We start from the raw sequence: 24,299 nt of genomic DNA on the forward strand, positions 1-24,299 counted from the left end.
TAGATCTGGGTACTGAACAAAGAACAAAAAGTCAAAGTTTATGTAGTTCAGAGTCATGGAAAATGATTTAGAGAGAAATAGTTAGTGACTACATCTAAGTACTTTCTGTTTGCTGAATTACACTAGGAGGGATTCCATGAGAGTTCTGTCCTGCACAGTCCAATGCAGGGGATGGGAAGATGTTAGATTTGGCTTAGATTTTGTGTCATCAGACTCCACACTTGGGAGGTTTACCAGAGTATAATTTTTATACCTCTATTTTTTTTAACTTAAAATGGAGATTGGGAAATTATAGTTAGCAAAAAGAAAAAAAAAGACAACAAAGCAAGACATGCAAAAAGGAAGACAACATGGTATGGCTATAGCCAGGAGTCATAGAAGAAGACATGCCAGTCTGATTAATGTTCCTGTCTCTCTGCACTCACCCTTACTGTGTGGGATCTGTAGAGTTCATGCTCCTCCTCGAACTCTCAATTAACTGTTGACTGGTTGTCCTTATACATTTAAAATCTACCCAGAGTTTGTTTCTGTGAACATCTCTTTAAAAATGTGTGTGTGTGTGTGTGTGTGTGTGTGTGTGTGTGTGTGTGTGTGTGTGTAGGTGGGAAGCTGGTCTGTGCCTGTAAGCCAGATGTTAATGTCCATTGTTCTTCCTCAACATTTTTTTATTTTGTGTTTTGATTTGAGACAGTCTTTCACTGAAACTTGAGCTTACCACTTCACTCGGCTGGCTGGACAGCAAGCCAAAGCAATCTTCCTGTCTCTGCATCCTCAGTCCTGAGATTTCAGGTATATGCTACCATGCGATGTACAGCTTTTTGCATGATCACCAAGGATCTGAACTCAGGTCCTTATGCTTGCATAAGAAGCATTTCCTTACTGGGTTGTCTTCCTAGCCACCATGAAAAGTTTCAAACACGGACCATCAACTGGCAAATGCATTTTGCTTTCCTCCTTTGGTTTACTACTGGTCTGTATCTTCAGCCTTGCCTGGAATACATTTCCAGGCTCCTTGGGTGCTTACATTTCATTTATCATTGTAGCATTTAGTTGGGCACTGAAAAAGATTTACGGGTTATTTAAAAGGTTGTTGCACACATGATTTAATCCTCCAAATAACATTCACTTACCATGGACATTTTCAGTATCATTAGATGCAGCTGTAGTGTAAATAACTATTATTGTTTAGGTCATCAATATGCCGCATGAATTTCATATGTATGACTTCCAATACCGGTAACATTTTTGTTTCACAGAAACAAAGTGGCAGACTCAAGTTTCAGAATCATACCAATTCTCAAACCCTCGCTACTGTATGGAATCCATACCTATCATCAAAATCCCAAAGTTTAGAACTTAAAAATCCAAAATGTTGGTATTTAAGGTAATGAAAATTAAAATTAAGATAGTTTTGAGTCCTTTGAACTGTATATTCCACATCAAGAGATATATTCAAAGAAAATGGAAAAAAAGATAAACACAAATGTTCACAAATAATGTATTATTTCAAATGCAAATATGGAAGACTCAGGGATGACTACCTTCTTATGTATTATGAACATAAGATGAATTATGAAGTCATTATGTTTGCCTCTGGCTGATTTTAGTTACATCACAGATTCATTTAAGAACGAAGACCAATTTATTCGTAAATTTAGTTAATTCAATGAGTAAAAATGATTTGAAAATGAGGAAGGGAGGAAAATCCTCCAAAGTGGAAGTGTATGTACCCCCAAAAGAAGATAAGAATGTCTTCTGTTTATTTTTTCATTTTCTAACACAAATTTACATTGCATTTGTAACCTTTTTTAATTTTCTGTGTATGAGAATTTGCCTTCACAAGTGTCTGTGCCCCATGTGCGTGCAGTGCTTTCACAGGCTGGAAGAGGCACCCGCATCCCCTGGAACTAGAGTTACAGAGGTTTGGGAGCCACTGTGTAGTTGCTGGCTATGGTACCCAGTTCCTGGGGAAGAGCAGTTAGTGCTCCTAACAGCTGAGCCATCTCTCCCAGTCTCACATATGCACATTTTCAATTGGTTTTAAATCATTTAATGTTTCACAAAGAGCACGCAACGTACTTTTTAAAAAGCTGCGGAGTGTCCAAGAGAGCACGCTAGAGCATACCATTCGAGAATATAGCCTTTCTCTCCAAAGTATCATTACAGTGGGTTTACTTGATCCAAATACATTTTGCATTTTTTTCTTTCAGTGGGAGGCATAAAAAATGGTGAACCTTGGCTGTCTATTTATTTGATGTTAGCAAAAACTAAGTTGGGTGAGTCTTACGATGTTCCAGTGAGTTATTTTAAAAGCAAAGAGACATCATTGCAAGTGTTTTAGACTTTGGATTTAGTTGCTAGTTGTAATGGACATGATTTTGTGCTGTATTAGACAGGGTCCATGTTTGCAGAAGCAAGTACATCTTCAAAAGGTGTGTACCTTTCTGTAGTCCAACAAAGGTGTTCATGTCTCTTTAGAATCAATTTTCTCCAAGAACATTCCCTTGCCTCTTTTCCTCTCCCTTTCTTACTCTCTTCCCCATTTTCATGATCTTGGTGAGAGCATGCCCATGGGATGCTGAACCACTGTACAAGATTAGTGATTGCTGCTTGGGAAGTTGTCCATCCATGCTGGCTTCCCACTAATCTTCTTACTAAACTTCCATCTCTCCTATCAAATGATGGCACTGAGCCTTAAGCATCAAAGCTTGCCTGTCCCCAGTGGCAGTCGTGATGACACAAAATAATTAGCATTTTTTTCCTCAGCTGGCTTCTCCTCAACCAGTGACCTGTGCTGATGGCAGAATGACCTAGTCTAAGAAGCTGTCATTCATGGTGAGAGAGGAAAAGTGAAGGCTGTAGGCTCACTCTCTTTGAGATAACTAACCCTGCACAGATAGTAAAAATGAAATGGTCCTTGTAATCACCATATTAAAAACAGAAAAATAAGACCCAGCCCTGCAATGAATTTGATACTTTCAGAGTGTAATTATCTCACTACCTGAGATTAAACAGGGGCTCCCAGAGCATGATAAAAGAGTTGATTAACTAAATAATAACCCTTCTGTCCTGGAAGTGGAGGTTTCTTGAAGAGCAGACCCATTTGATATTGGTGTTAACAGATCTAGCAGAAAATGAAAGGTCTTTAATAATGTATCATCACTGCAAACAATGGCATTTGCTAAGAGAACAAGTATGATTGTGCTACACATGCACCTATTAACACACAGATAGTTATAAACATACAGACACCTCTTTACTCAGAGGTCTTCCTGGACTGTTCTCTATTCTCAATGTGACAAATACCACAGCATTTTAATTGCTGTGCAAAGCTAAAATGGGTGTCTTAGATAGATCCAGAAAACTGACTAAAATAAGGTAACTTGAATTTCAGCATCTGTTCAGACTATCTTAAAAAATACATCTTTAGATTCGTTAGATCATATTTGTTTTTATTCACCATATATTTTTAGCAATCTTGGTTATATAATATCTCAGTCCAGTGGAGATTACAATCAAGAAATCTGACACAGCATGGTTCTAGCCAGAGATATTCACAGCACACCGACACAAAAGAAATTGTGAAGTGAAGGTTGTCCCTGATGGAGACAGAAGGCTATGCAAAAAGTCTTACATACATTTAGTTCAGTCATTTAATGTAGGAAAAAGGATTCTACTATACTCTGATGTGCCCAATGTATTGCAGGTAAAAATGAGATAGCATATAGTAATTATTATATAATCATATGGAGTATACCAGTGTGACCTTTTGCTTTTGCAACCAAAATTTGACATAAATTTTACTGGTGGTCTCAGTCTGTAGTACTTGCTTCTAATAGAGAGGTGGGATGTCATGGCAGCAAGCACATGTGCTATAGGCTACTCCTTTCACAGTGGAGAGAAACAGAGAGATGTAAAGAGGCTGAGGACCTGATAGTTATATGACAGTGAGGTCCCTCCTTCTGAAGTTTTCCCTCCTGCCAGCTAAGGACCACATCTTCCACATATGAGCTATGGAGGGTGGAGTCACTCATGCACAAGGCTTTGGTTCAGTTTCCAGTCTCTACACAGCAACTCATAACCACCTATAACTCTAGTTCAAGGGAATTCAATATCATCTTCTGGAGTCTACAGTCTCCTGCTTACACATGATGCACATCTATTAATTCATATAAAACTTTTGTTTCTTAAACAGAAATACTTACTATTAAATGCAGAGAGCTTAGAGGGAATCCTATTTTGTTTTAGGTCCCTCCTTCTGAAGTTTCCCCTCCCGCCAGCTAAGTACCACATCTTCCACATATGCACTATCGTGGACATCTCATATTCAAACCATAACACGGAGTCACTAAGCAAGCCATTAAATAAAGAATTTCTTTTTTTCTGTTCATTTAATCAAGAAACTGATTTTTGTGGAGAGTAACTTACATACTTGTCTAAATGCAAACCAACCAGAATATAGAAGTAAAATGACATAACGAATGGATTTTGAAAACACACCTACTGGTAGGTAGAAACAAAACATATGGAATAGACTTTCAGTAGCATAAACAGAGCAAAATATGCCATATAAGTGTTAGGGTCAGAGTGTTAGTAATCAGAGAGCTAGGTAAACTAATGCAGAGAAAATAATTTTAATCAACCAAATTTCTTCGGAAAATATATAAGATGCTGTGTTCTCAGATATGCCAGATCCAACCCCAACCACCACCAAAAGCATTTCCATTGTGGTACATAACAGACAGTGCTTGTGGAGTACATTCACTCTTACAATACCCCCAAATAGACGGAGGCACTCAGTGAGAATGAGATACTCAAAATTCATGATTATACTTGTAATTTCACCAACATAGAAAGACATAGACATCATGGGCACATAAGGACATTAACATGAACCGGCAGCAAGCTTGCCTTTTTGGTATGTTCTTAGTATCCTCAATACTATGCACGCGATGATATATTTTGTGGGGTTTGTTTGTTTGTTTCCAGCAATGGATCATTTAAGAGTTTTACTTGATTGTTTTCTGGCATCTAAAGCAAAAAAAAAAAAACCTTTAAAACTTTAGAGGAAAAAGAAAATTTTTGACTAGGTGCTGAGTAGTTATTTTACAAGTCTGTCAATCAAGATCAATATAAAGAGTAAGTGGGATCAGAATAGCGTGTAATATTGATTAATTTTCAAAGACAAAGAGGCTTTCTGATAAAGATACCACTTTAGGAGGCTTTGTCTCATATCGCCAGATGACAGGTGCAGTCTTTCTGTGTTGTAAGCCAAACTGGTGATCTATCATTTTATTCATTTATATCATCATCATAATCATTATTACACGTTAACAGTTCTTATTATGGAGTAGATTCAAATCCAAGGACCTGTTTTCTCATGACTGTAGTATTAATATAAACATATATGACCAATAGAGATCTGAATGTGTTTCTATTTCCTAAGATGAGTGTGAAGGAAAGATTTATGCTTCTAGTGACACAGCCGCTCTCTGTGTCACATGGCCATGCACAATTGAACTTCTCTTCAAGAGTCTGACTAATATTGGCTCTGATATTATAGGTGGTTGCTGTGGAGGGAGTCAGAAAGAGCGGAACTGTCTTTTCCTTGGAAAAATTTAATCCACAGATGGATCCCAACACCCAGTTGCCACAACTAATGGCAATTTGTGTGTGTGTGTGTGTGTGTGTGTGTGCTAAATAAGATCTGAGCCAGCCAAAATTAAAAAAAAAAGGTAGACTGACTGCAGAAATCTGTATCACTCACTGCTCCAAAAAAAAAAAAAGCGTATTTATCCAAGTCTTAATGCTTTGGCAGCCTAGAATTTTCCTAATAGCCATTTTTAAAATGAAAATCCACAGATATTTTCTTTTATAATTCAAGGGAGATATGCAAGTCTATCATACACCGAAAACATTAAGTCTTTCATGTTTGTTTAACTAAACAATGAAGGAAAAGTTTCTATTAAGGCTGGGAAGTTGCTCATAAAAATCTAATTTTCCTGAACATTCTCCTCCAAGATACCTGCGTTGAGGCCTTCCTGTCATTCATCCAGCCCCTGGGAGAGGAGTGAGAGTGAAATGGGTAACTGACAGAAAGGCTAGTGCCTGTATTTTATATACCTCTACAGATAAATATATGCATATAAACAAAAACATGGAATAGTGTGCTTGTTTGTTTATTCATCTTCCTGTTCTACGAAGCCGCCTTGGTCTGGGGTTTATTCATTTACTGGGTAGAATATTATTAAAATAAAACAACATCAAACCAAGATTCTAGGAAATACCTTTACTGGGTAGCAGAGCTATTTCAAACAGAAAGTCTTACCTGTGGGGCAGGGGATGGGGGTGTTCATATGGTTTGGAAAATTCTTCACTATCTACTTATGCAGTGAGTCACAACACAGAAAAGAGAAAAAGTTACACCTAAATAAGCTAATAACTCCGATACGCCTTGGCGAATGGAGAGTTACTTTTTTTCCCTGTCTCTAGATTTGGGCTACAACTTGCGTTCTAATATAGTCATCTTCATTCCAGATTTAATCCAAGCTATTTATAAACAATACGTCTTAATATTTGATAAAGGAGACCCACCTCCCTTGTGGGAAACAATATCGTGGTATACAAAGTTTTGAAGGCCAACCCTCAGTAGCAGAACTTGGTGTAAATGCAGTCCCAACAAACGAAACGCCCTTTGGCTATCAAAACAATGGCAGGGCTTGCACGACCTATTCCACACCCTCCTAAGTGTCTTGCTCAGTGCTGGAAAGAGACAGGGTCAGTGAGGCAAAATCAAAATCTATCCACATTTCACTAGCACCTCCTAGGGGCCATGTGGGGATATGAGACTAGGAGGTGGGTATCCAGGCAGCAACTCAGAGCGGTTCCTTTCAGCTCCCCTACACATTAGACAACCAAGAATGCGAAATGTTTTGTAGAGCAATTTGGTGATTCCACACAATCTTTAAGGGTTTAAATAAAAGGTACGCGACAAGCTTTGGAGAGCTTGAAGCATAATCGTTAAGCCGGACTGCAAAACTCCGTGGAAGATAACGAAGCTGATTTTCGAGGGTCTGAGTTGCTGGGAAGGAGGGCTGGGAGGCACTGGTGCGAGGGCAGATCTGAAAGTCTGTAGGAGTTACAAGTGCCAGAGAATTCATTACTCTGTAATTGTTCTGATTTTACATGAGCAAAGCATGCTGGGCGGTGGTGGAGAGAGAGATTGAGGGCGGACAAGGCAAGAGGAACCAGCGTCTCTCCGCCACCGCCACCCCAACTGCCCCAGGAGAAGTTCAGGCGCTTTCTGTAAGTAATTCACCATCATTCTGGTGGAGAAACAGCACAGTCAGAGGAGCCATCGCTACACTTGTGTGCCTCTAAATCTTGCTGGCTACTGAGTGCGGATATCGGGACACTTTCGCCGTTTAATTAGCGGATTAGCCGCGAGTTGCAGTTGAATTGCATGCTCTGTGGTTTTGAAGGTCTATCTGCAGGAGAAGGGATAGAGGGAGACGCACCCCATTCATTCCCTCCCTGATGCAGACGTCTTTCTTAGGCACTGGTGACCTCTCAGGCGCCTACAGGACCATGCACAGCCGGCCTCCACCCTGGAAATAAACTGTGTGGGACGCCCTAGGAAGCTTTTTGCCCAAGACCAGGCTGCAATCAGGGAGCGGTGTGGCGGTTGAGCTTCCCACCTGTTGCTGTCCCCGCTGGGCCGCGACTTCCTCCTCCCTAGCCCTGAGCTGGACTCTCAGACCAGGCTAGGAAGCTGGAGGAGGTAGAGAAAACCACCGCAGGTTCCCTGGCTGGAAGAGCCAGGGGCCACGGGTGTAAGGATCCTCCTCCCCCTCCTGGTGGCGGTTCCCGGGGCTGGTGGCGAAGCCAGGTGCTCTCCGATTGGCCAGCAATGGATAGAGGGCGGAGCCAAGAAGGCCGGTTATCACAAGGACCGCCTCAAAAGCTCCCAGGCTATCGCAGAGCGCACTGGAGCCCTGGCCAGCGCACAGCCTTCCCGGCGCCGCCGGCAAGCAGGGTCTTGGGAATTCTCCCTTGCTTCGGCTCACTCTCCTTCACACACACACGCACACAAAAAACACCACTGGATCTTACATGCTTCTGTAAACCCAACTTCCACCCATGTCCCCATGATCCTGTGCCAGCAACAGGTAAGGGCTTCTGTGGGGTTTTCCCCCCCTCTCCTCTCCCCTCGTCTGTGTGTGTCTAGGGCAGTGGACTTGTGCCCCAGTCCCCTACCCCTGCTGTCTCCGCGGCTCTGGAGGTGCCCATCTGTCAAACTGCTGTACTGCTTCTCTTTGCAAGCTTTGGAGTCCCGGCACATTGCCTATATAGTTTGTGTGCGCACCAGAACATCCTCAGAGCTAAAAATACTGAGACATGCTTGGAAGAGTTGAGCAATAGAAACAGATTTCTCTGCAGCATCTGTTTGTGCTCATAACTTCCAATGCACCAGCTGTAGCGAGATACTGGGTTGAGAGGCAAGCAAAAGCCTGAAGCAGGCTCTTTCTCTTACTGGCAGTTCGAGGGCGGAAGAGAAGGTAACTGGGGATTGGAGGTTCCTCTTGAGCTCTGGTCTCAGACCACGGGGACTCTGCACTTATTCTAGTTCCTTGGCGTACGTGCCTGTGTGTGTGTGTGTGTGTGTGTGTGTGTGTGTGTGTGTGTGTGTGTTATGGGGGGGTCGTTACTTCAAATACACACAGTGTTCCAGGGTCAGTTTCAGAGTGAGCATCTCAAGTCTCATCTCAGAGTCCCTTTGCTGAGAAACAGGGTAGGAGCCCGAGTTGGATTTTAGCCTGAAGACCGAAAAACTTTCCCATCCTATGTCAGTGTGCCCTCAAAGCACTTTGCTATTCTTAGTAATAATGGTGTAAATTCCTCATTTGAAAGCAGTGCGGTTTTAGGGAAGCTGTGATCAAAGCGACATGACTCGGAAAAAAAAAAAGACTGCATCATAACATGGATTCCTTATGACAGTTGGGGGAAAAACCAAGATAGGAAATGGGTAGTCGCACATCTGTCTGGTTCAGTCTGTCAATGGATACTTGGATGAGACTGTCCTTTTCAAAGGTCTTCCTTCACCAGCTCTGAATTTACCTGTCATGAAATAAAGGTGTTACTTGAAAACCTGTTTTGGTTAAGCAGAGAAGACAGTTAATTAATATCTCCTTTTTGCCATTTGTCGTCCTTTTCCATGAATAATTAATAAGCTGTCATAGTCCCTTTTGCTAGTCAGTTCTGTATGTGTGCTGTAAGTACAACTACACTTGGTCACCCCATCCTGATCTCAACCAAGGGTTTTGTTTTTATTATGCGGGGGGAAAAATTCCTCATGCCCAGGAGAGAGATAGGTTACTTCAAGTATGGTGGAAACCGTGACAGTTGGGTCCAAGGTCATTTTGTTTTATTTTGTGCCTAGAACTCCATATTGCGGTATTCTTTGATTTCTATGTTATTGATATCTGCAAAGGTACTTGTTTTGCGCCCTTGTGAAATTACTTAAACAAATCAGTCAGTCGACACCTTTCAGACACTCCTTATCAAAACTCTCTGGCCAGCTGTCCTTCTTTGACTCCTGAGTAATTATACGATTGACCCCATCTTTACCTGACCTTTGGTCCATTTTGAGCTTCTTTTAAAAAGAGGTCACTATTTGTTTACTAAACACAAGTAGTCCTTGGCATGCAATAAATGCCTAGAGCTGCCACAAACATTGCTGTGTATAAATGTTCGAGGCAGCACACACGTAGATATAAATGGGTGTCTCCCCTCTCCACTTGCCCCCCCTTCTGTTTACTGAGCTTTACAGAGGTTGCTCTGCAGCAATAGAACTCACATAGCAACTTGTGCCCAGAGCACTCTGGGACTGGTCTGCATGGCGTCAGCTGGGGAATAGCTGCTGAAGCCCTCATTAGCTGTCTTCTCTCATCCAGCACCTTCTCTTCTGCTATGTCCTGTCTTTAGACAGAAATTTACATTTTCACTGAGAGGTAGTGACACTCATGTGGGACACCGAGATTCTCATTTATCCTTCCCAAGTACCTTTATGCAGCTTTTCACATGCTCTGCTGAAGGCATTTCCTATACAGAAAACACTTCAGATTCTCTGTTTTGCAGTGTGATCTCCTTACTCCTGCATTTGTGCATCTCTCTCTCTCTCTCTCTCTCTCTCTCTCTCTCTCTCTCTCTCTCTCTCTCTCTCTCTCCTTCCTCCCTCCTTTAATATCTACCTAGGATTGAGGCACTGAACTATTTTTCCCTTGCTTATGCTTAATTTTGGATCAGCCTATAAATAGTCTTAACATGAACAGCAAGCACCACACGCAGCCTCTCAATTTCCCAGAAATACTCACCTCATTGGTTATGGCTTGGGTGAAATGGTTATCCATGTCCATTGAGTTTAGATCTGGTGCCTTACATATCTAAGCTTAAAGGAGTTTTTGTATATTACTCACCAAATCCATTATCAGCTCTCTGGAGCTATAGCCACCAAGAAGGCAAGAGTGTCTGAATAGATTACTCAGTTTTCTGCTTTTCCAAAAAAATCTTGGACTAAAACTGCATAAAAATCCTATTCTTTTAAAAGAGGTTTCCCCATGTGTATATGAATTGGTGATTTCCACTGTGTCAGGAGAGGGCAAGAGAATTTTCTGCTTGTTTAAGGTCACTGGGACCTGTGTTCAGGTCAACAGTGAAAACACACCAAACTATACAGTCAACTTGTAAGAGTCTAGCGGGTTCTAGACTTTTACCATTGTAACCAGCTCCACAAAAGTCTGAGGACATATGACATGTGTGTGCACACATGCAAACATTACTCTGTTTGGGTTTGACATGTATTTGACATGAGGAAATTTTCCATTTCAAGAAAGGAAAGGGGAAAATGTTTTTTTTCCTTTCCAGGAGGCCCTGGTAAGACCTGAAAATGATACGCTAGCATGCGGAACAAATTCTGCCATTAGCAATGGAAATGAGACAATAGCAGCCCCCTCAGTACATGCTGTTTGCAAGGTTCCAAGTGGGGAAAGCTATTCAGAGGAAACAGCTATTGTGTGACTTGTGGAATTCAAACAGATGTCCTGGGACTGAGATTTTGGAAAGTCCTAATTGGGCCTTTAGAGTTCATAGGGTTGTCAAGTTCTTATCTGGAAAGAGGCGGGAGTCACTGGGAAGACCTCCGAGAGAGTCTGTTCATGTCCCACAATGTTAATGCAGGAAAAGGCCTCTTCGGAGTAGTGAAAAGGGAGTTGATGGGTGTTAGTTTGTCACAAAAATACTTAAAATCAACCGTAACTCAGACGCACTCTTTGAAGGAACTCCTTGGTCCCATTCCCGTGTTCTAAAGAAAAACACACCTCCATTTGGCTTCATGCTGCTGTCTCCATGTTGGTGTAGAAACATTTGACGGCATTATGTGAGCCGTCATCTGAAAACACCAGTCCTCAAAGGAATATGATTCTTTATTCCTTTGTCCAAACTCACACTTCGTAGGGCAGCAGACAAAACAGGGAAGCAGGTGGCAGGTTGGGAAAGCACCAGCCACTAGAACGTCTTTTTATAAAACAATTCAAAGGCACGTTGAATTGACGCACCATTTAGGTGTCAAAAGCTGCCAAAATGTAACACGCACTGCAATTTTCACGGATGACTAATCCCAAGAAAAATAAGTTGGGGTACATCTTAATAATATCCGAGATATAGCGGGAGAAGTTAGAAGACTAGAACACTGCACTTCCAGGGACAACGCACCTTGGTAAAGGGTGGCATGAAGAGAGGACAAATGGGTGGCCTTCTGCGTCTGCAGATGGCTTGGCCGAGGGTGGTTCTGCTGACCGATCCATATTCACGTGTCTTTGGGAGAAATAAAAACTGGAGCCCTTCCCAAGGCCTGCACACATTTCTGACCCTGTCTATTGTCCCTCTGGAGAATAGGACATGGATTTGACGGTTCGAAGAGCTGGAAATCACTTTCAGTTTTTAGTTCTAGGCCATATTAATATTAATCTCCTTCTAGACTTTGCTAATACACATCACATAAAGAGAACACCTTGACCATTTCTTAGTCATTCTTTCCTCTTTCCTTCTTTCTTCTTTCTTTCTTTCTTTCTTCCTTCCTTTCTCTTTTTTGTTACAGGGAAAATGTAGGTTTTTTTTTTCTTAAGTTGAGGTGAAGTCAAAGCAAAGCAGCTAAATTTTACCTGGGGCAGAATGAAGCAGTGGGAGGAAGTTGGAAGCTACTATTGCTTCATGTTAGGTAAAGGTGAGTGCCTTCTCCATAGGAACCTGCAGCAAACAAGAGCACTAGAAGCGAAAGTAAGCTGGGTTGGCATTCATGAGCTCCTTTGATTGCAAAGTTGTCTCTGTTGGAGAGAACACAGCCTTGGACCCACATGAAATGAGCTCTTGCTTTATCTCAATCCACTAAAGACCTGGGCCTTTGGAGCAGATGTGCTTTCTCCCGACCCTGTCATTACACATGGCAATCCCATCTCTGGAGAATTTCAGGACTCATATTGCTAAGCAACAGAATGACTCCCTATCCCCCAGAGCAAACCTGTGTCTTTAAGTCAGAATCACTTGCATTCAGGGAGATGGTATCAGACATTTCTGCACAGTGCCTGCTTCAAATGTGGGAAGTGATGGAGCAAGCGTGGCCAAGCAGTATCCAGAAGTGAGGATGCATTTCAAATGCTGCAGAGGACTGTCTGCCCAACATTCTTACTGAAACAAAATTGTCTGCAACCATAGATGTCAACCTTGTCTGCAAGGGCTGGGGTATTCTCTCTCAACACACATGTAACTGGACTAATATCCACGAAATATTCTCTAGACATACACTGCTTTTAGAAACTGGTACAAAGCATAGAATCAGAATGATTCTTCTCTTTATTATCTTGAGAACCTGGAAGAGAGTAACAGTTGATAAGTAGACATGGGTTATAGAATATTCTAGATTGGTAACAAACAGTAGGAGAAAGGGGAACTGAAATTTTGCTGGAATGTCTAGCAGAGGTACTTCATCTATGTTGAGTGACTGTGATTTTAAATAAAAATTTGAAAGATTGTTTATAGGAACGAAGAAAACTCCACAGAGTCCAATCCAAATAATGTTTGTGTCTTGTTCTGTTTTGTTAAGATGGGGATATTGTCTTAGACAGCAGGATTCCTTTAAGTATAGCTATTTTATAATGAGTATTCTCTTGTCTTGCAGGACAAGTTCTCTGGATGCCAGCTGAGTTACTAGGTAACTATTGGTCAAAAGGCAAACCTTGGTAGAACCCCAGGGTCCTCCCGGAAGCATCCATCTCTCCTCATTTTTTAAAAATATTTTTTGGTGTGTGTGTGTCTTCACCGAACATTCAAAACTGTTTCTTCAAAGGGTTTTGCAAAAACTCAGACTGTTTTCTAAAGCAGAAACACTGGCATCCACAGCGGAAGCAATGGGCAGTGTGAGAACCAACCGCTACAGCATCGTCTCTTCGGAAGAAGATGGCATGAAGTTGGCCACCATGGCAGTGGCCAACGGCTTCGGGAATGGCAAGAGTAAAGTCCACACCCGGCAACAGTGCAGAAGCCGCTTTGTGAAGAAAGATGGGCACTGCAATGTTCAGTTCGTCAACGTGGGTGAGAAAGGACAGAGGTACTTGGCGGACATCTTTACCACCTGTGTCGACATTCGTTGGCGATGGATGCTGGTTATCTTCTGCCTGGCATTTGTGCTCTCCTGGCTGTTCTTTGGCTGTGTGTTTTGGCTGATAGCTCTGCTCCACGGGGATCTGGATGCTTCCAAAGAGAGCAAAGCTTGTGTGTCTGAGGTCACCAGTTTCACGGCTGCCTTCCTGTTCTCCATCGAGACCCAGACAACCATCGGCTACGGTTTCAGGTGTGTTACAGATGAGTGCCCCATTGCTGTTTTCATGGTGGTATTCCAGTCGATTGTAGGCTGCATCATTGATGCCTTCATCATCGGCGCAGTCATGGCAAAGATGGCAAAGCCAAAGAAAAGAAACGAGACTCTTGTTTTCAGTCACAATGCCGTGATTGCAATGAGGGATGGGAAACTCTGCTTAATGTGGAGGGTGGGCAATCTTCGCAAAAGCCACCTTGTTGAAGCTCATGTCCGGGCACAGCTACTCAAATCCAGAATCACTTCGGAAGGGGAGTATATTCCCTTGGACCAGATAGATATCAACGTTGGTTTTGATAGTGGAATTGACCGTATATTCCTAGTGTCCCCTATCACTATTGTCCACGAAATAGACGAAGATAGCCCTTTATATGACTTGAGTAAGCAGGACATTGACAATGCAGACTTTGAAATCGTTGTCATACTGGAAGGCATGGTTGAGGCCACTGCCATGACGACACAATGCCGGAGTTCCTATCTGGCCAATGAAATTCTCTGGGGCCACCGGTATGAGCCAGTGCTCTTTGAAGAGAAACACTACTACAAAGTGGACTATTCAAGATTCCATAAGACTTATGAGGTACCTAACACTCCCCTCTGTAGTGCTAGAGACTTAGCAGAGAAGAAATACATCCTCTCAAATGCGAATTCATTTTGCTATGAAAATGAAGTTGCCCTCACAAGCAAAGAGGAAGAGGACAGTGAAAACGGAGTCCCAGAGAGTACAAGCACAGACTCACCTCCTGGCCTCGATCTTCACAACCAGGCAAGCGTACCTCTAGAGCCCAGACCCTTAAGGCGAGAATCGGAGATATGACTGGCTGATTCTATCCTTGGAATATTTAAGTCGCTATATGGTCTCTTGTTGGTCCGAGACAGTTATACAGACCACGGTACTGGTCAAGAGGTGGGTGAAGGCCAGCCGCCACAAGAGACTAAGGCTAGCACAAAGGTTTCAAGAAAAGACTGGAAGCTGGATGGCTGATGTAAGGTGCTTTGCAGGCCTCCGAGTGACCCAATGACACATATCTGTTGTAGAATAAGTTGTGGGATTTTAAATGTATTGTTTTGTGTTTTTACAAAACTTGAATATGCAGGCAAGCCTCAGTTTGGGTATTTAACTTACCTGGAATGCTTCTCTTTAGGGGAACAAGAATGATTTTAATGGCATAATACAGGCAAGATTCTGCCTTAATTTTTTGAAAAGCTGCTAACTACATGAACACAAACTGTATTTTTGTTGCAGTGTAGTTTATCTTTTACATAATTTTAAAAAGTCAGTGTTGAACATTGTTGAAGGCGCACAGTGTGCTTCAAAGTGTCGAGTATTTGGCTATTAACTGCCAAAACGAGAGCCTGATTTTCTGAGGCCAGTAATTTGTTTGCTAAAATTGATCTCTCTCTCTCTCTCTCTCTCTCTCTCTCTCTCTCTCTCTCTCTCTCTCTCTCTCTCTCTCTCTCCACTTTCTTGTTACGTAAGGGCATTATGTAACACTAGCCAAATGGTAGCCTCTGGGTTTTATACTTTTCCACGACACTAATAGGTTATCTCAAATTTTCAGTTAGACTACCTAAAATAAATACCAAAGACAATGCACGTTTTTTGCACAGTGGAGTTTTATATTTAAAAGGAAACAAAGCCCCATGGGTTGTCTGGACAATCCAGACACATTAACTTTGAACCTCAGCAAGATGCTGAACAGCCTGTTCATTCTGTACCTTAGTCTGAAAAAGAGCATCAAAGTCGATAGATGTGTGTTTTCAATTCTGTTCTTTTGTGCAGCCTTCTTATTTGAAGGGGAAGGGAAAGAGGGCACTTGCTTGTCATACCTACATACACACTATGCTAAAGTTTTTCTTTCCCTGATAGGTATTGTTGATCAGGCTAAAGTATTGAAAGGAGAGAGAGAGAGAGAGAGCAATACCTACTCGGACCTTTCTGAGCTTTCCTCTTTCTGCACATTCCAAAGTTTATTCTATAAGATCAGATCTTGCTTGAACTTTGTACTTTGTTGGTAACCTGACATCCTCCAAACAGAACCATCCAGCATGGAAGCCAGACAGATTTCAACGTTTGCAACTGAATCATGGTCTTGATTGTCAGGGTATTTCTAGCTTGATGTCATATTAGGGAAGATATTTGAGGCCATCTGCAGAGAGACAACATGGGATGAATATGCCAAAGCAGGGGATTTCCGTGTGTGTGTGTGTGTGTGTGTGTGTGTGTGTGTGTGTGTGTCTGCCTGCCATTTCAATGCAAAAATCTACTTTACAAGGGAGAGGAAAGCTGCCTCTTCAAAGGCAGAGGGGAGGAGAGAATGTCTCAGTGTTTTAGTGTCTTAGTGAGCCATATAAACACAACACAGTTACAAGCTGATGAGTTAAGACTCTAAAGGGGTATTTCTCTTTGTGTACACACTCATGACTAATGTGAGCTGGTCATTGTCTCTTGTAAAGTCCTAAAGCAGGTTACCAAGGACACGTTCTTTTCCAGAACCCTCTTCTGCCTCATCACCTGCCTTGGTGAAACCATCTCTCCCCACCCTTGCTTTAGCCCAATAATGCAATGCTCCCTCCCTTTCTTTCTTTTGGTTTTAAAGTCCCCTACTTGTGGATCCCAGGGCTGCTAATTTTGCTTTTTAGTTGGAGTCTGAAAATCAACTCTCTAATGGTATTACACCCTAATATGCCATTAAAACTCAAGCTTGTTCTAGAATCATGTATTTTGTTTCATTGATGTTTGTGCCGGTCTGTGGCTTGTGAGCAGCCGCATCTGAATGCAGTGCCTGTAAAATGAGGACAGTTTCTGCTGTTTTCAACTGTCTTAAGGCAACAGTTTGAAAATTGTGGGCGTTATTCTCATTGAAATCAAGAGGGAAGTGTGGAGAAAGGGGTTATAATTGTACATCCACATTTAAAGGCAGGGTTGGGAAGTTTTTTGAAGAGTTGGAGGGGTCGGTTGAAGAGAACATGGACTGGCTTCTGACAGTGCGAGGCCATGGAGGGCTTCAGATGCTGCTATTAAGGTGATGTGCAAAGGAAAATAATCAAACCAAAGAGTATTCAGTGGAATGTAAATCAAATGAAGATGCAGTGGAGAATAGGGATGACCACCTGGAGGTTCCTCCAAACACACAGTGCTACCGCTTAAAAAAGACTTGAGTTATTTGAAAAGGGGTGGGTACAGGGATAAGAAAAGAGGGAGGGGGATCTTTCAACTTATTTCTTAAAAAGAAGAAAGCATCTAAAATTTCTGGTGCATAGGTTTGTTTTTTTGTTTGTTTTTTTCAAGAAACTTTTGCAGAAGCTACATTTTTAAAGTGTACATTTTATAAAGTTTATCAGATATTTTCATATTTAAAGCCAAATGTAAATAGGAATCTGTAAAGGAAAAAAATACCATAGGAGGTATAAATTACTGCAGTGATTCTGAGAGCTAGCACCTATTATGCTACCGGTTAGCATGGTTTTAGCAGATATTATCAGCCTTTGGAGGTTCGTTTTGGTATGTTCTTCTGTTATTTATTTCAGCATGGACTGTTCCTTTGAGAGCTTTTTGTAGTTATTAGCAGTTTAATACTTACAAGCTTTAACTGGCTTTTTTGTTTTGTTTTTACCAAGAGCCAAGACATAGGTAATGCACGGCATTTCTCCCTGCATTTTTACCTTCAGAATATCTGTCTTTATTGACTGGGCCTCCGGAACTAGTGCACATGCCTGCCACTAGTATGCAGATGGAGAGACTCACCTTGAACATCTGGGATTCATTCCCAGATACCCATTGCTTCTCTGCTGTGAGCGAATCCCTCTAGGATGTATTCCCTTTTAAAGAATGTTTGCCCGTATCTGGATGGGCATTATATATATTTTTTGGAGGGGGGAGGCATAGATTCCTGGTTATTCTATTTTTAAATAAAAGGTAGATAAAGTGAACTCTATTTTGATTATTGAGAAAGGAATAGTTTTCTATCCCTCTAAGAGTATACTTGAATTAGACATTTTTAGAATGTCATATAGCACTGTAGTAATTTCCAAATCCCTAGAGAAAGTTTGTTTGATTCCGTTCTCATTCTGTTAATGCATTATTCGTCGTCTTTCACTTCCCTTCTCCCTAAATCTTGTTGTGTGTCTGATGACTCTGGTTCCCCAAAGATGTTCCCCTTGCAGATAACAAGCATCAGCTTTTATCTTATAATTAGCCACCCCCCAAAAGCAAACAGCTCATCCTAAGGGGTGGCGTAAGCTCCCCATCATGTTAAGGTGGAATCATAAAAGTGTTGCATTATTACATCCCCTCCCACAACCTTCAGTAAACTCCAGTTTCTTTCCTAGGAATGTTAGGTTTCAGCTCTGGGTTCTGGTGAGTTGAACGATCCTAGCCTTTGACAATCATGATAGCTATTATTTTCCCATTTGCCATCTTTTTTTGTATCTAAAGTCTTCCTATTGTACTGCACAAACCATGGGTTGTACATATTTTTTATATATTATGTCTTATTTTATTATTTCTAAATAAAAATTAAAATTGAAAATGAAATTTGTGGAACTTCTTGTATGATTTTTGTAGAAACATTGGAATTAATTTTCTCAGACACTGGGGCAAAAACTCTGGCTACTGGAATGAATAGAGCCATAGAAATTGCCTGAACACACAGGTGCAGAGGACTGGCAGATTAGTTTAATCCAAGTTAGAGGAAGTCAAGCTTGCTTTTTAGTTTGGGACAGAACAGCTTTGAGGGTAGAAACAAAAAAGAGGAAACAAAACAAAACTAAAAATTGGTTTGTATTTTGATTACTAACTTAGTGTAATTACATTTTGTTGACCCTTGACTGTAGGCAGATTCTGTCTGTCATTTATCTTTTCTTTTCTTCCCTTTTTAAAAATCTTAAGGCAGTATCTCATGTAACTCAGATTGGCCTCTGAATGCGGCCAAGATGACCTTGAACTTCTGATTCCAGTCAAGAGTCACCATGCCTGGGTTATTTGGTGCCTAGGATAGAACCCTTGGGGCTTTGTGCTTGCTAGGCAAACACACTGATAACCATCTGCATCATCGCTCTAATTTATCTCATTCCCACCCATAACAAAATCAAGGTATTATTGTATGTCTAGTGTAGGACTAGGAAGACAGATGCAGTAGCCACTGAGAGAAAATATTTTGACTTCCTCTCCCTGCGGCTTTTGTCTTAAGTCAACAATATACCCCTTATAGTTCCAAAACAGAGCAGTCACACAGACTATAGGAGCATAATTGAGCTGTTGTGTTTGAGCAAAAATGTGAGTTAAGAGTAAATGAACTGGTCCATATTTGGCTGGTTGTCAATTCTTTGACAAACAAAGAAAATTGGAATCAGTTTTAATGCTAAGAAATCACTGAATAGGTTTTGAATAAAGCTTGATCTGTTTTCCACTACATTACTTATTATTTCGGCGCACAGAGTTGCCAACCTGAGATGGTCTCTGAGAAAAAAATGTCATTTCTTCTAACAAGCCATCAATAAACTTTTCCAAAGCTGGAGACAGAAGGGACATTCCTATTCCTAAATATGCACCTCCTGCTCTTTCTTTTACTGAGAGAACTCTTTCAAATGTGGTTCTAAGTTCTTGACAAATATTAAATAGTTTCATCCTAACAGGATGTTTGAACCTGACCTGAGAAATGAAGTGACCAAGGCACGCAGAAGCATTCTGTAAAATTTCTTAGTGAGAAGGCCAAGGAGGGCTGGGAAGATGCTCTAACAGTAGGAGGTGCTTTAGCCAAGACTTCTCCTCCGTTGTGATCTGGACAGCTGGGGACAAGGGGTCACTTATGTGAGGTAGAATCATTGCATGAAAACACCAATTTGTGATCTGTATACATTTCAAGCTTCACATTCATTTCTGTTAACTTCACCTAGCTCAAGCCGTCTCTAGGCAAAACCACCAAGTTCTGCCATTCACCAGACTGCAGGTACCTAACCACTTCATACACTTCTGCTTTCCCCCTGCTGTGGGCAGCCAGAGGGTAACAGCCCATCCTTCGGTTCAGAGGAGAAAGAAGAACATGCCTTGAAAAACCAGGGACTTAGATCTGAAATAATACAACTGGTTCCCAAGGAGCTGGTCTTTAAGAGCTAAGGTGGGAAGGGTTCAGTGAAACCTGGGAGGGGGCAGTTATGCTATGTGGAAGCTGGAGAAGTAAGATGACTGGTGAGGAAGGGGGGGCATCTAAGGAGAATGTGGAAGGGAGGAGAGTAAGCTAGGTGAGCCAGCTCCAGCACGGGAGAGTTACCAAACCCAAGGATAATAATGATGAATAATTATACATAAATGGCTCTCTCCAAGTTAGGAAAATGTGTAGCCTCAGGGAGAGTCATTGTTTGGAGAAATGATGTTTTAAGTTATAATTCTCTGTCTGGTTTAAAATAATGATATATATTATTTAGCATTTCCTTGGGTTCCTAAAGCTAATGTGTGTCTTTCTTCATGGTGGCATCTAAGCTTCTACGTGCCTTATTTATTATGAAACCATTACCTGTGCTTTTTTTCACTGACAGATGTCACCTAGCACAATTCAGGCTCTGCCTCTGATCTTTTGGATCAAGGAAAACAGATGAACACACTATGCTGTACAGATATCATAAACTTCTTTGCATATCATATAGGCTATTGATGATCCAACAATACTGTCAGACTAGCAACAATATCATGAAAGTCAAGGGGTCCAGGTAAAACATGAAATACTTGGTTCAAGCAAGGAGTTTGTGTTGATTCTACTTATCTCAGAGATCTTTGACTTTCCTTTCTTCCCCATCCATTCCCACTATCACCCCTTCCCCATTTTCTTTCTTTGTGGCGTTGGTGACTGAACCCAGAGTCTTGTTTGTAACAGGGAATCAGTAAACCACTGAACTAAATTCCATACCTATTTATCATTTTAGATTTGAAACAGGCTTTTGCTGAGTTGCCCAGGCTGGAATTGAATTTGTATTCTTTCTGCTTCATTCTTGAGAAGAGCTGGGATTTGGGATCAAAGCTCTTCTCACTTCAGGTTTGAGCTTCTTTTTTGAGATCTTGGGGTTGCTTTGACTTCTAGAAGTTCTATTTAACCCAGCCAAAAGGAGGAGTTATCGTATAGTTCTAGGTATTTAAAGTTGTTTATGTTGTATTTGCTTTCAATAGATTATCATTTGGGAAGTGATCAGTATGACTGTTTCCTTTGCTTTTAAAACTAGGAAATGGTCAGGAGTTGGTGGCGCACGCCTTTAATCCCAGCACTCGGGAGGCAGAGGCAGGCGGATCTCTGTGATTTCAAGGCCAACCTGGTCTACAGAACGAGTTCCAGGACAGCTTTCAAAACAATACAGAGAAACCCTGTCTTGAAAAACCAATAATAATAATAATGATGATGATAATAGTGTCCATATGACAGTAAGTAATAATTATTCTTACTACAATTACTACTTATTGGGTCTCATGAAGAGAGACCAACAGCTCTTACCATCTGTATTTAGAAACATCTACATGGAATATAAGGAATTTTTTCCAAGGTTTATCACACCCTGGATTTGAGTATTTATGCAACATCTTACCGGGGATCATTTTTTCCCAGAGCACATTACACAAAAAAAAAGTGCTAATAAAAAACCACATTCCTGTTAAATTTTACTATTATGCAAAAGGTATAAGAACCTGTATGAAATGATAAAAGTTGAAATTTCTCTGCCTTTAGACACCCCGGAAAATCTAGATGTCCAGAACATTCTGTGGGTTTATGAAAATTCTGTAGGCTAATAAAATGTAGACAGCAGAATGCCAAGAAAGCTAAGATATCAATTGCTGAGCTAGGGAGATGGTTCAGTGGGCAAAGGCATGAGAACATAGGTTCTAACCCCAAGAACCCACAGAAAAAAACAGACGGTTAACACAAAATTTTTAGAGATCACAGAATTTCTACAGAGATGTGGGAGATGGAAACATGATAATCCCTGGAAGTTTTCAGATGGACTAGCTTCGTGTAAACAGTGCAGTTGCAAACGACAAGATAGGCACTGTCTCAAACATGGTGGAAGGTGAGGATCAACAGCCAAGGTTGTCCTCTGACTTTGACACATGCATGCTAGTATATCTGTACCTACATTCACACGCATGAATGAACACACATGCACACATGGGGCACAGATATTTTTAAGATGACAAATATTTTTTTGTAATTCTGAAGCTCAATTGTTCATGGTCAAGTTTCAAGTGGGTATTTGAAGGAATGTGTTCCCATGGACCTATTCTTACCTTTCTTCATTCTAATGTGCATTCAGATCCTAGATTCTGCTGTGACCACCTCTGTCCCTGGTCCTCAGGGGGAGGGGCAATTGACCTTCCTTGAGTAAGCACATGGGTCTATATTTGTGTAAAAAAAACCCAAATAAATCAGTTGTCCAATTTTATAAATTTTGTTTGCCTTTGACTTTTCACAATTTTTATAAGACAGTTCTTTATCTGAAGTCTCACCTAGTCTTTTTTTTCCAAGTGATGCTATAACAAAAATGATCTGACTAAATAGTATGTGGGAGTTTTTTTTAGAATGCGTAGTTAGCTCCATCAAGAAGCTTCTTATAAAAACACATTATTTACCAATAGAGCCATTTCAAAGGCAAGTTCATACACACCCTGAGCTACACACTTTTGGTAAAAACTCTCTCAGATGGCAGGCGTTTGTAATCAGGCAAGGAAAGATTGAGTAGGCACTTCAGGTTTCCCTTAGTCCTATTGCTCTTTTCTGCTGGTGGCCACAAGATCAGCAAGTACTACTTTCACCTCTTCCAGAAGCAGCTAAAAGTTGTAACCAGCATCACTTGAGTACCCTCACAGTCAATGAGGCAGATGAATTAGATGCCCCTGAGTTGCCATAGAAACTGGAAACAGCACCGAAGCACCTTCTCCTGCATGCTCTTTAATTTCATCTGAGTGACTATGTTCAAGAACCAAAAATAAAAAGTGCACAAGGATGTAATTATATAAAAAGCTGTGTTCAATTATAAATACAGTATGTACTGTTGCCTCTGTCTACAGCTCACTCGCTTCTTCTTCCCATCTGAAGTCATCTGAACTATTCAAGGGAGAGTCTCCATTTTCTGTTTAACTTAAGGGAGGCACAGATTTGCCAAGATAAGAGAGCAAGGCTTTTTTCATTCCCACCTTGGCCTAGCTCACACTTGACATCTGCCTGTTGGTGTTTTTGATAATAGTGAATGCTCATGCTGGGCCATGCGGGTTTACCTAGAGCTCCCAAAATTTCTCTGCCCTTAGACACTCAGGAATATCTAGATTGTCCAGAACATTCTGAAGGTTTATGAACATTTTGTAGGCTAATAAAAAAAAGACAGCAGAATGCCAAGAAAGCTATTAGTAGAGAAGGCCAACAGAATCTTTCTCTTTTAAAAGTCTTGTTGCTACTTGTAACAAACAGGTCATTTCAGAGTAGGGAGGGGGCGGGGATACCAGAAGGACCTTAACAGTGGCTCCCTTGCCTCATGCACCTTGGAAGACATGTTCAGAATGCACAGGGTCCTGCTTCATTTTGTACGCTTTTTAATTGGGCTTATGGGTTGAAATTTCTGATAGGGAAAAAAAAGGAACACCTCCTCTTCATGATGAATCAAGGCAGTCCTGGGCCTGCATGTTGGCAAGCTTTGAAAGGTGATTGTGCCCAGGTAGTGGCTTCCTGCTAGTGATTTGCATGAGGTTGAATGCACCATAGAATTTACTCAAGACGAAAATGCAAAGGTACAGGGCGTGTCTGCTGAGGCAAGACACAGCTGATTCGTTGTCTGTGAGTCTGTCTCCTGGGAGCTCTTGATTTAAGAGGACTGTATAATCAGGGCAGCACACTGGGTCTCTCTATAAGGCAAACAAGTCCTTTACATGAAGAAATATGAAAGGATTTTTTTCCTTTAGGACAGTTGGCAAACTGCAAGTAAAAAATGCTGATGGTTTATCTATCTAGTGCCACTTGGAAAGCCAGATTGATTATGTTGCTTAAATACCTATTGAAACTAGCCAGGTACATGCTTGCCAAAGGGGAAAAAAAGAAAAAGAAAAAAAATTCCTTGACAGTATATGGTTGAAAATTTTTACTTAATTGAATATATAATCTTCAGACAGTTGTATCCAGGGCTACCAAACAAATCCTGAATTATTTAAATACAACTTATACTATCAGAAGGATTCTGTAGGATCTGTCTCACTCTGAGACTGGGTATGCTGATTTGGGGGACAGGTCTCAATTTATGAAGTCTTTGTGGTTTGTTGTCCATTCGTATACTAGGGATAAATACTGATCCACTACTAGAGGTCCCATAGATAGCCCAGACCTCCCAACTGACACCCATGTTC

At 41.2% G+C, this 24,299-nt stretch overlaps 1 protein-coding gene across 1 annotated transcript; it reads left to right on the forward strand.

Moving 5' to 3' along the window:
* The first annotated feature begins 7,961 nt into the window (after positions 1-7,961).
* Kcnj2 (potassium inwardly rectifying channel subfamily J member 2) lies at positions 7,962-18,464 on the forward strand. Its single transcript, XM_005069969.4, has 2 exons — positions 7,962-8,168; positions 13,232-18,464. Exon 2 carries the CDS (start codon positions 13,461-13,463, stop codon positions 14,742-14,744), a length of 1,284 nt encoding a protein of 427 aa, XP_005070026.1. The 5' UTR covers positions 7,962-8,168; positions 13,232-13,460; the 3' UTR covers positions 14,745-18,464.
* The last annotated feature ends 5,835 nt before the right edge of the window (positions 18,465-24,299 follow it).

This window comes from Mesocricetus auratus, unplaced genomic scaffold (genome assembly GCF_017639785.1).
Source record: "Mesocricetus auratus isolate SY011 unplaced genomic scaffold, BCM_Maur_2.0 Super-Scaffold_100007, whole genome shotgun sequence".
Classification (NCBI taxonomy): Eukaryota; Metazoa; Chordata; class Mammalia; order Rodentia; family Cricetidae; genus Mesocricetus; species Mesocricetus auratus.

Excerpts from the sequence above, each read along its gene's own strand:
- Kcnj2 (XM_005069969.4), top strand. The coding sequence starts at position 13,461 with ATGGGCAGTGTGAGAACCAACCGCTACAGCATCGTCTCTTCGGAAGAA.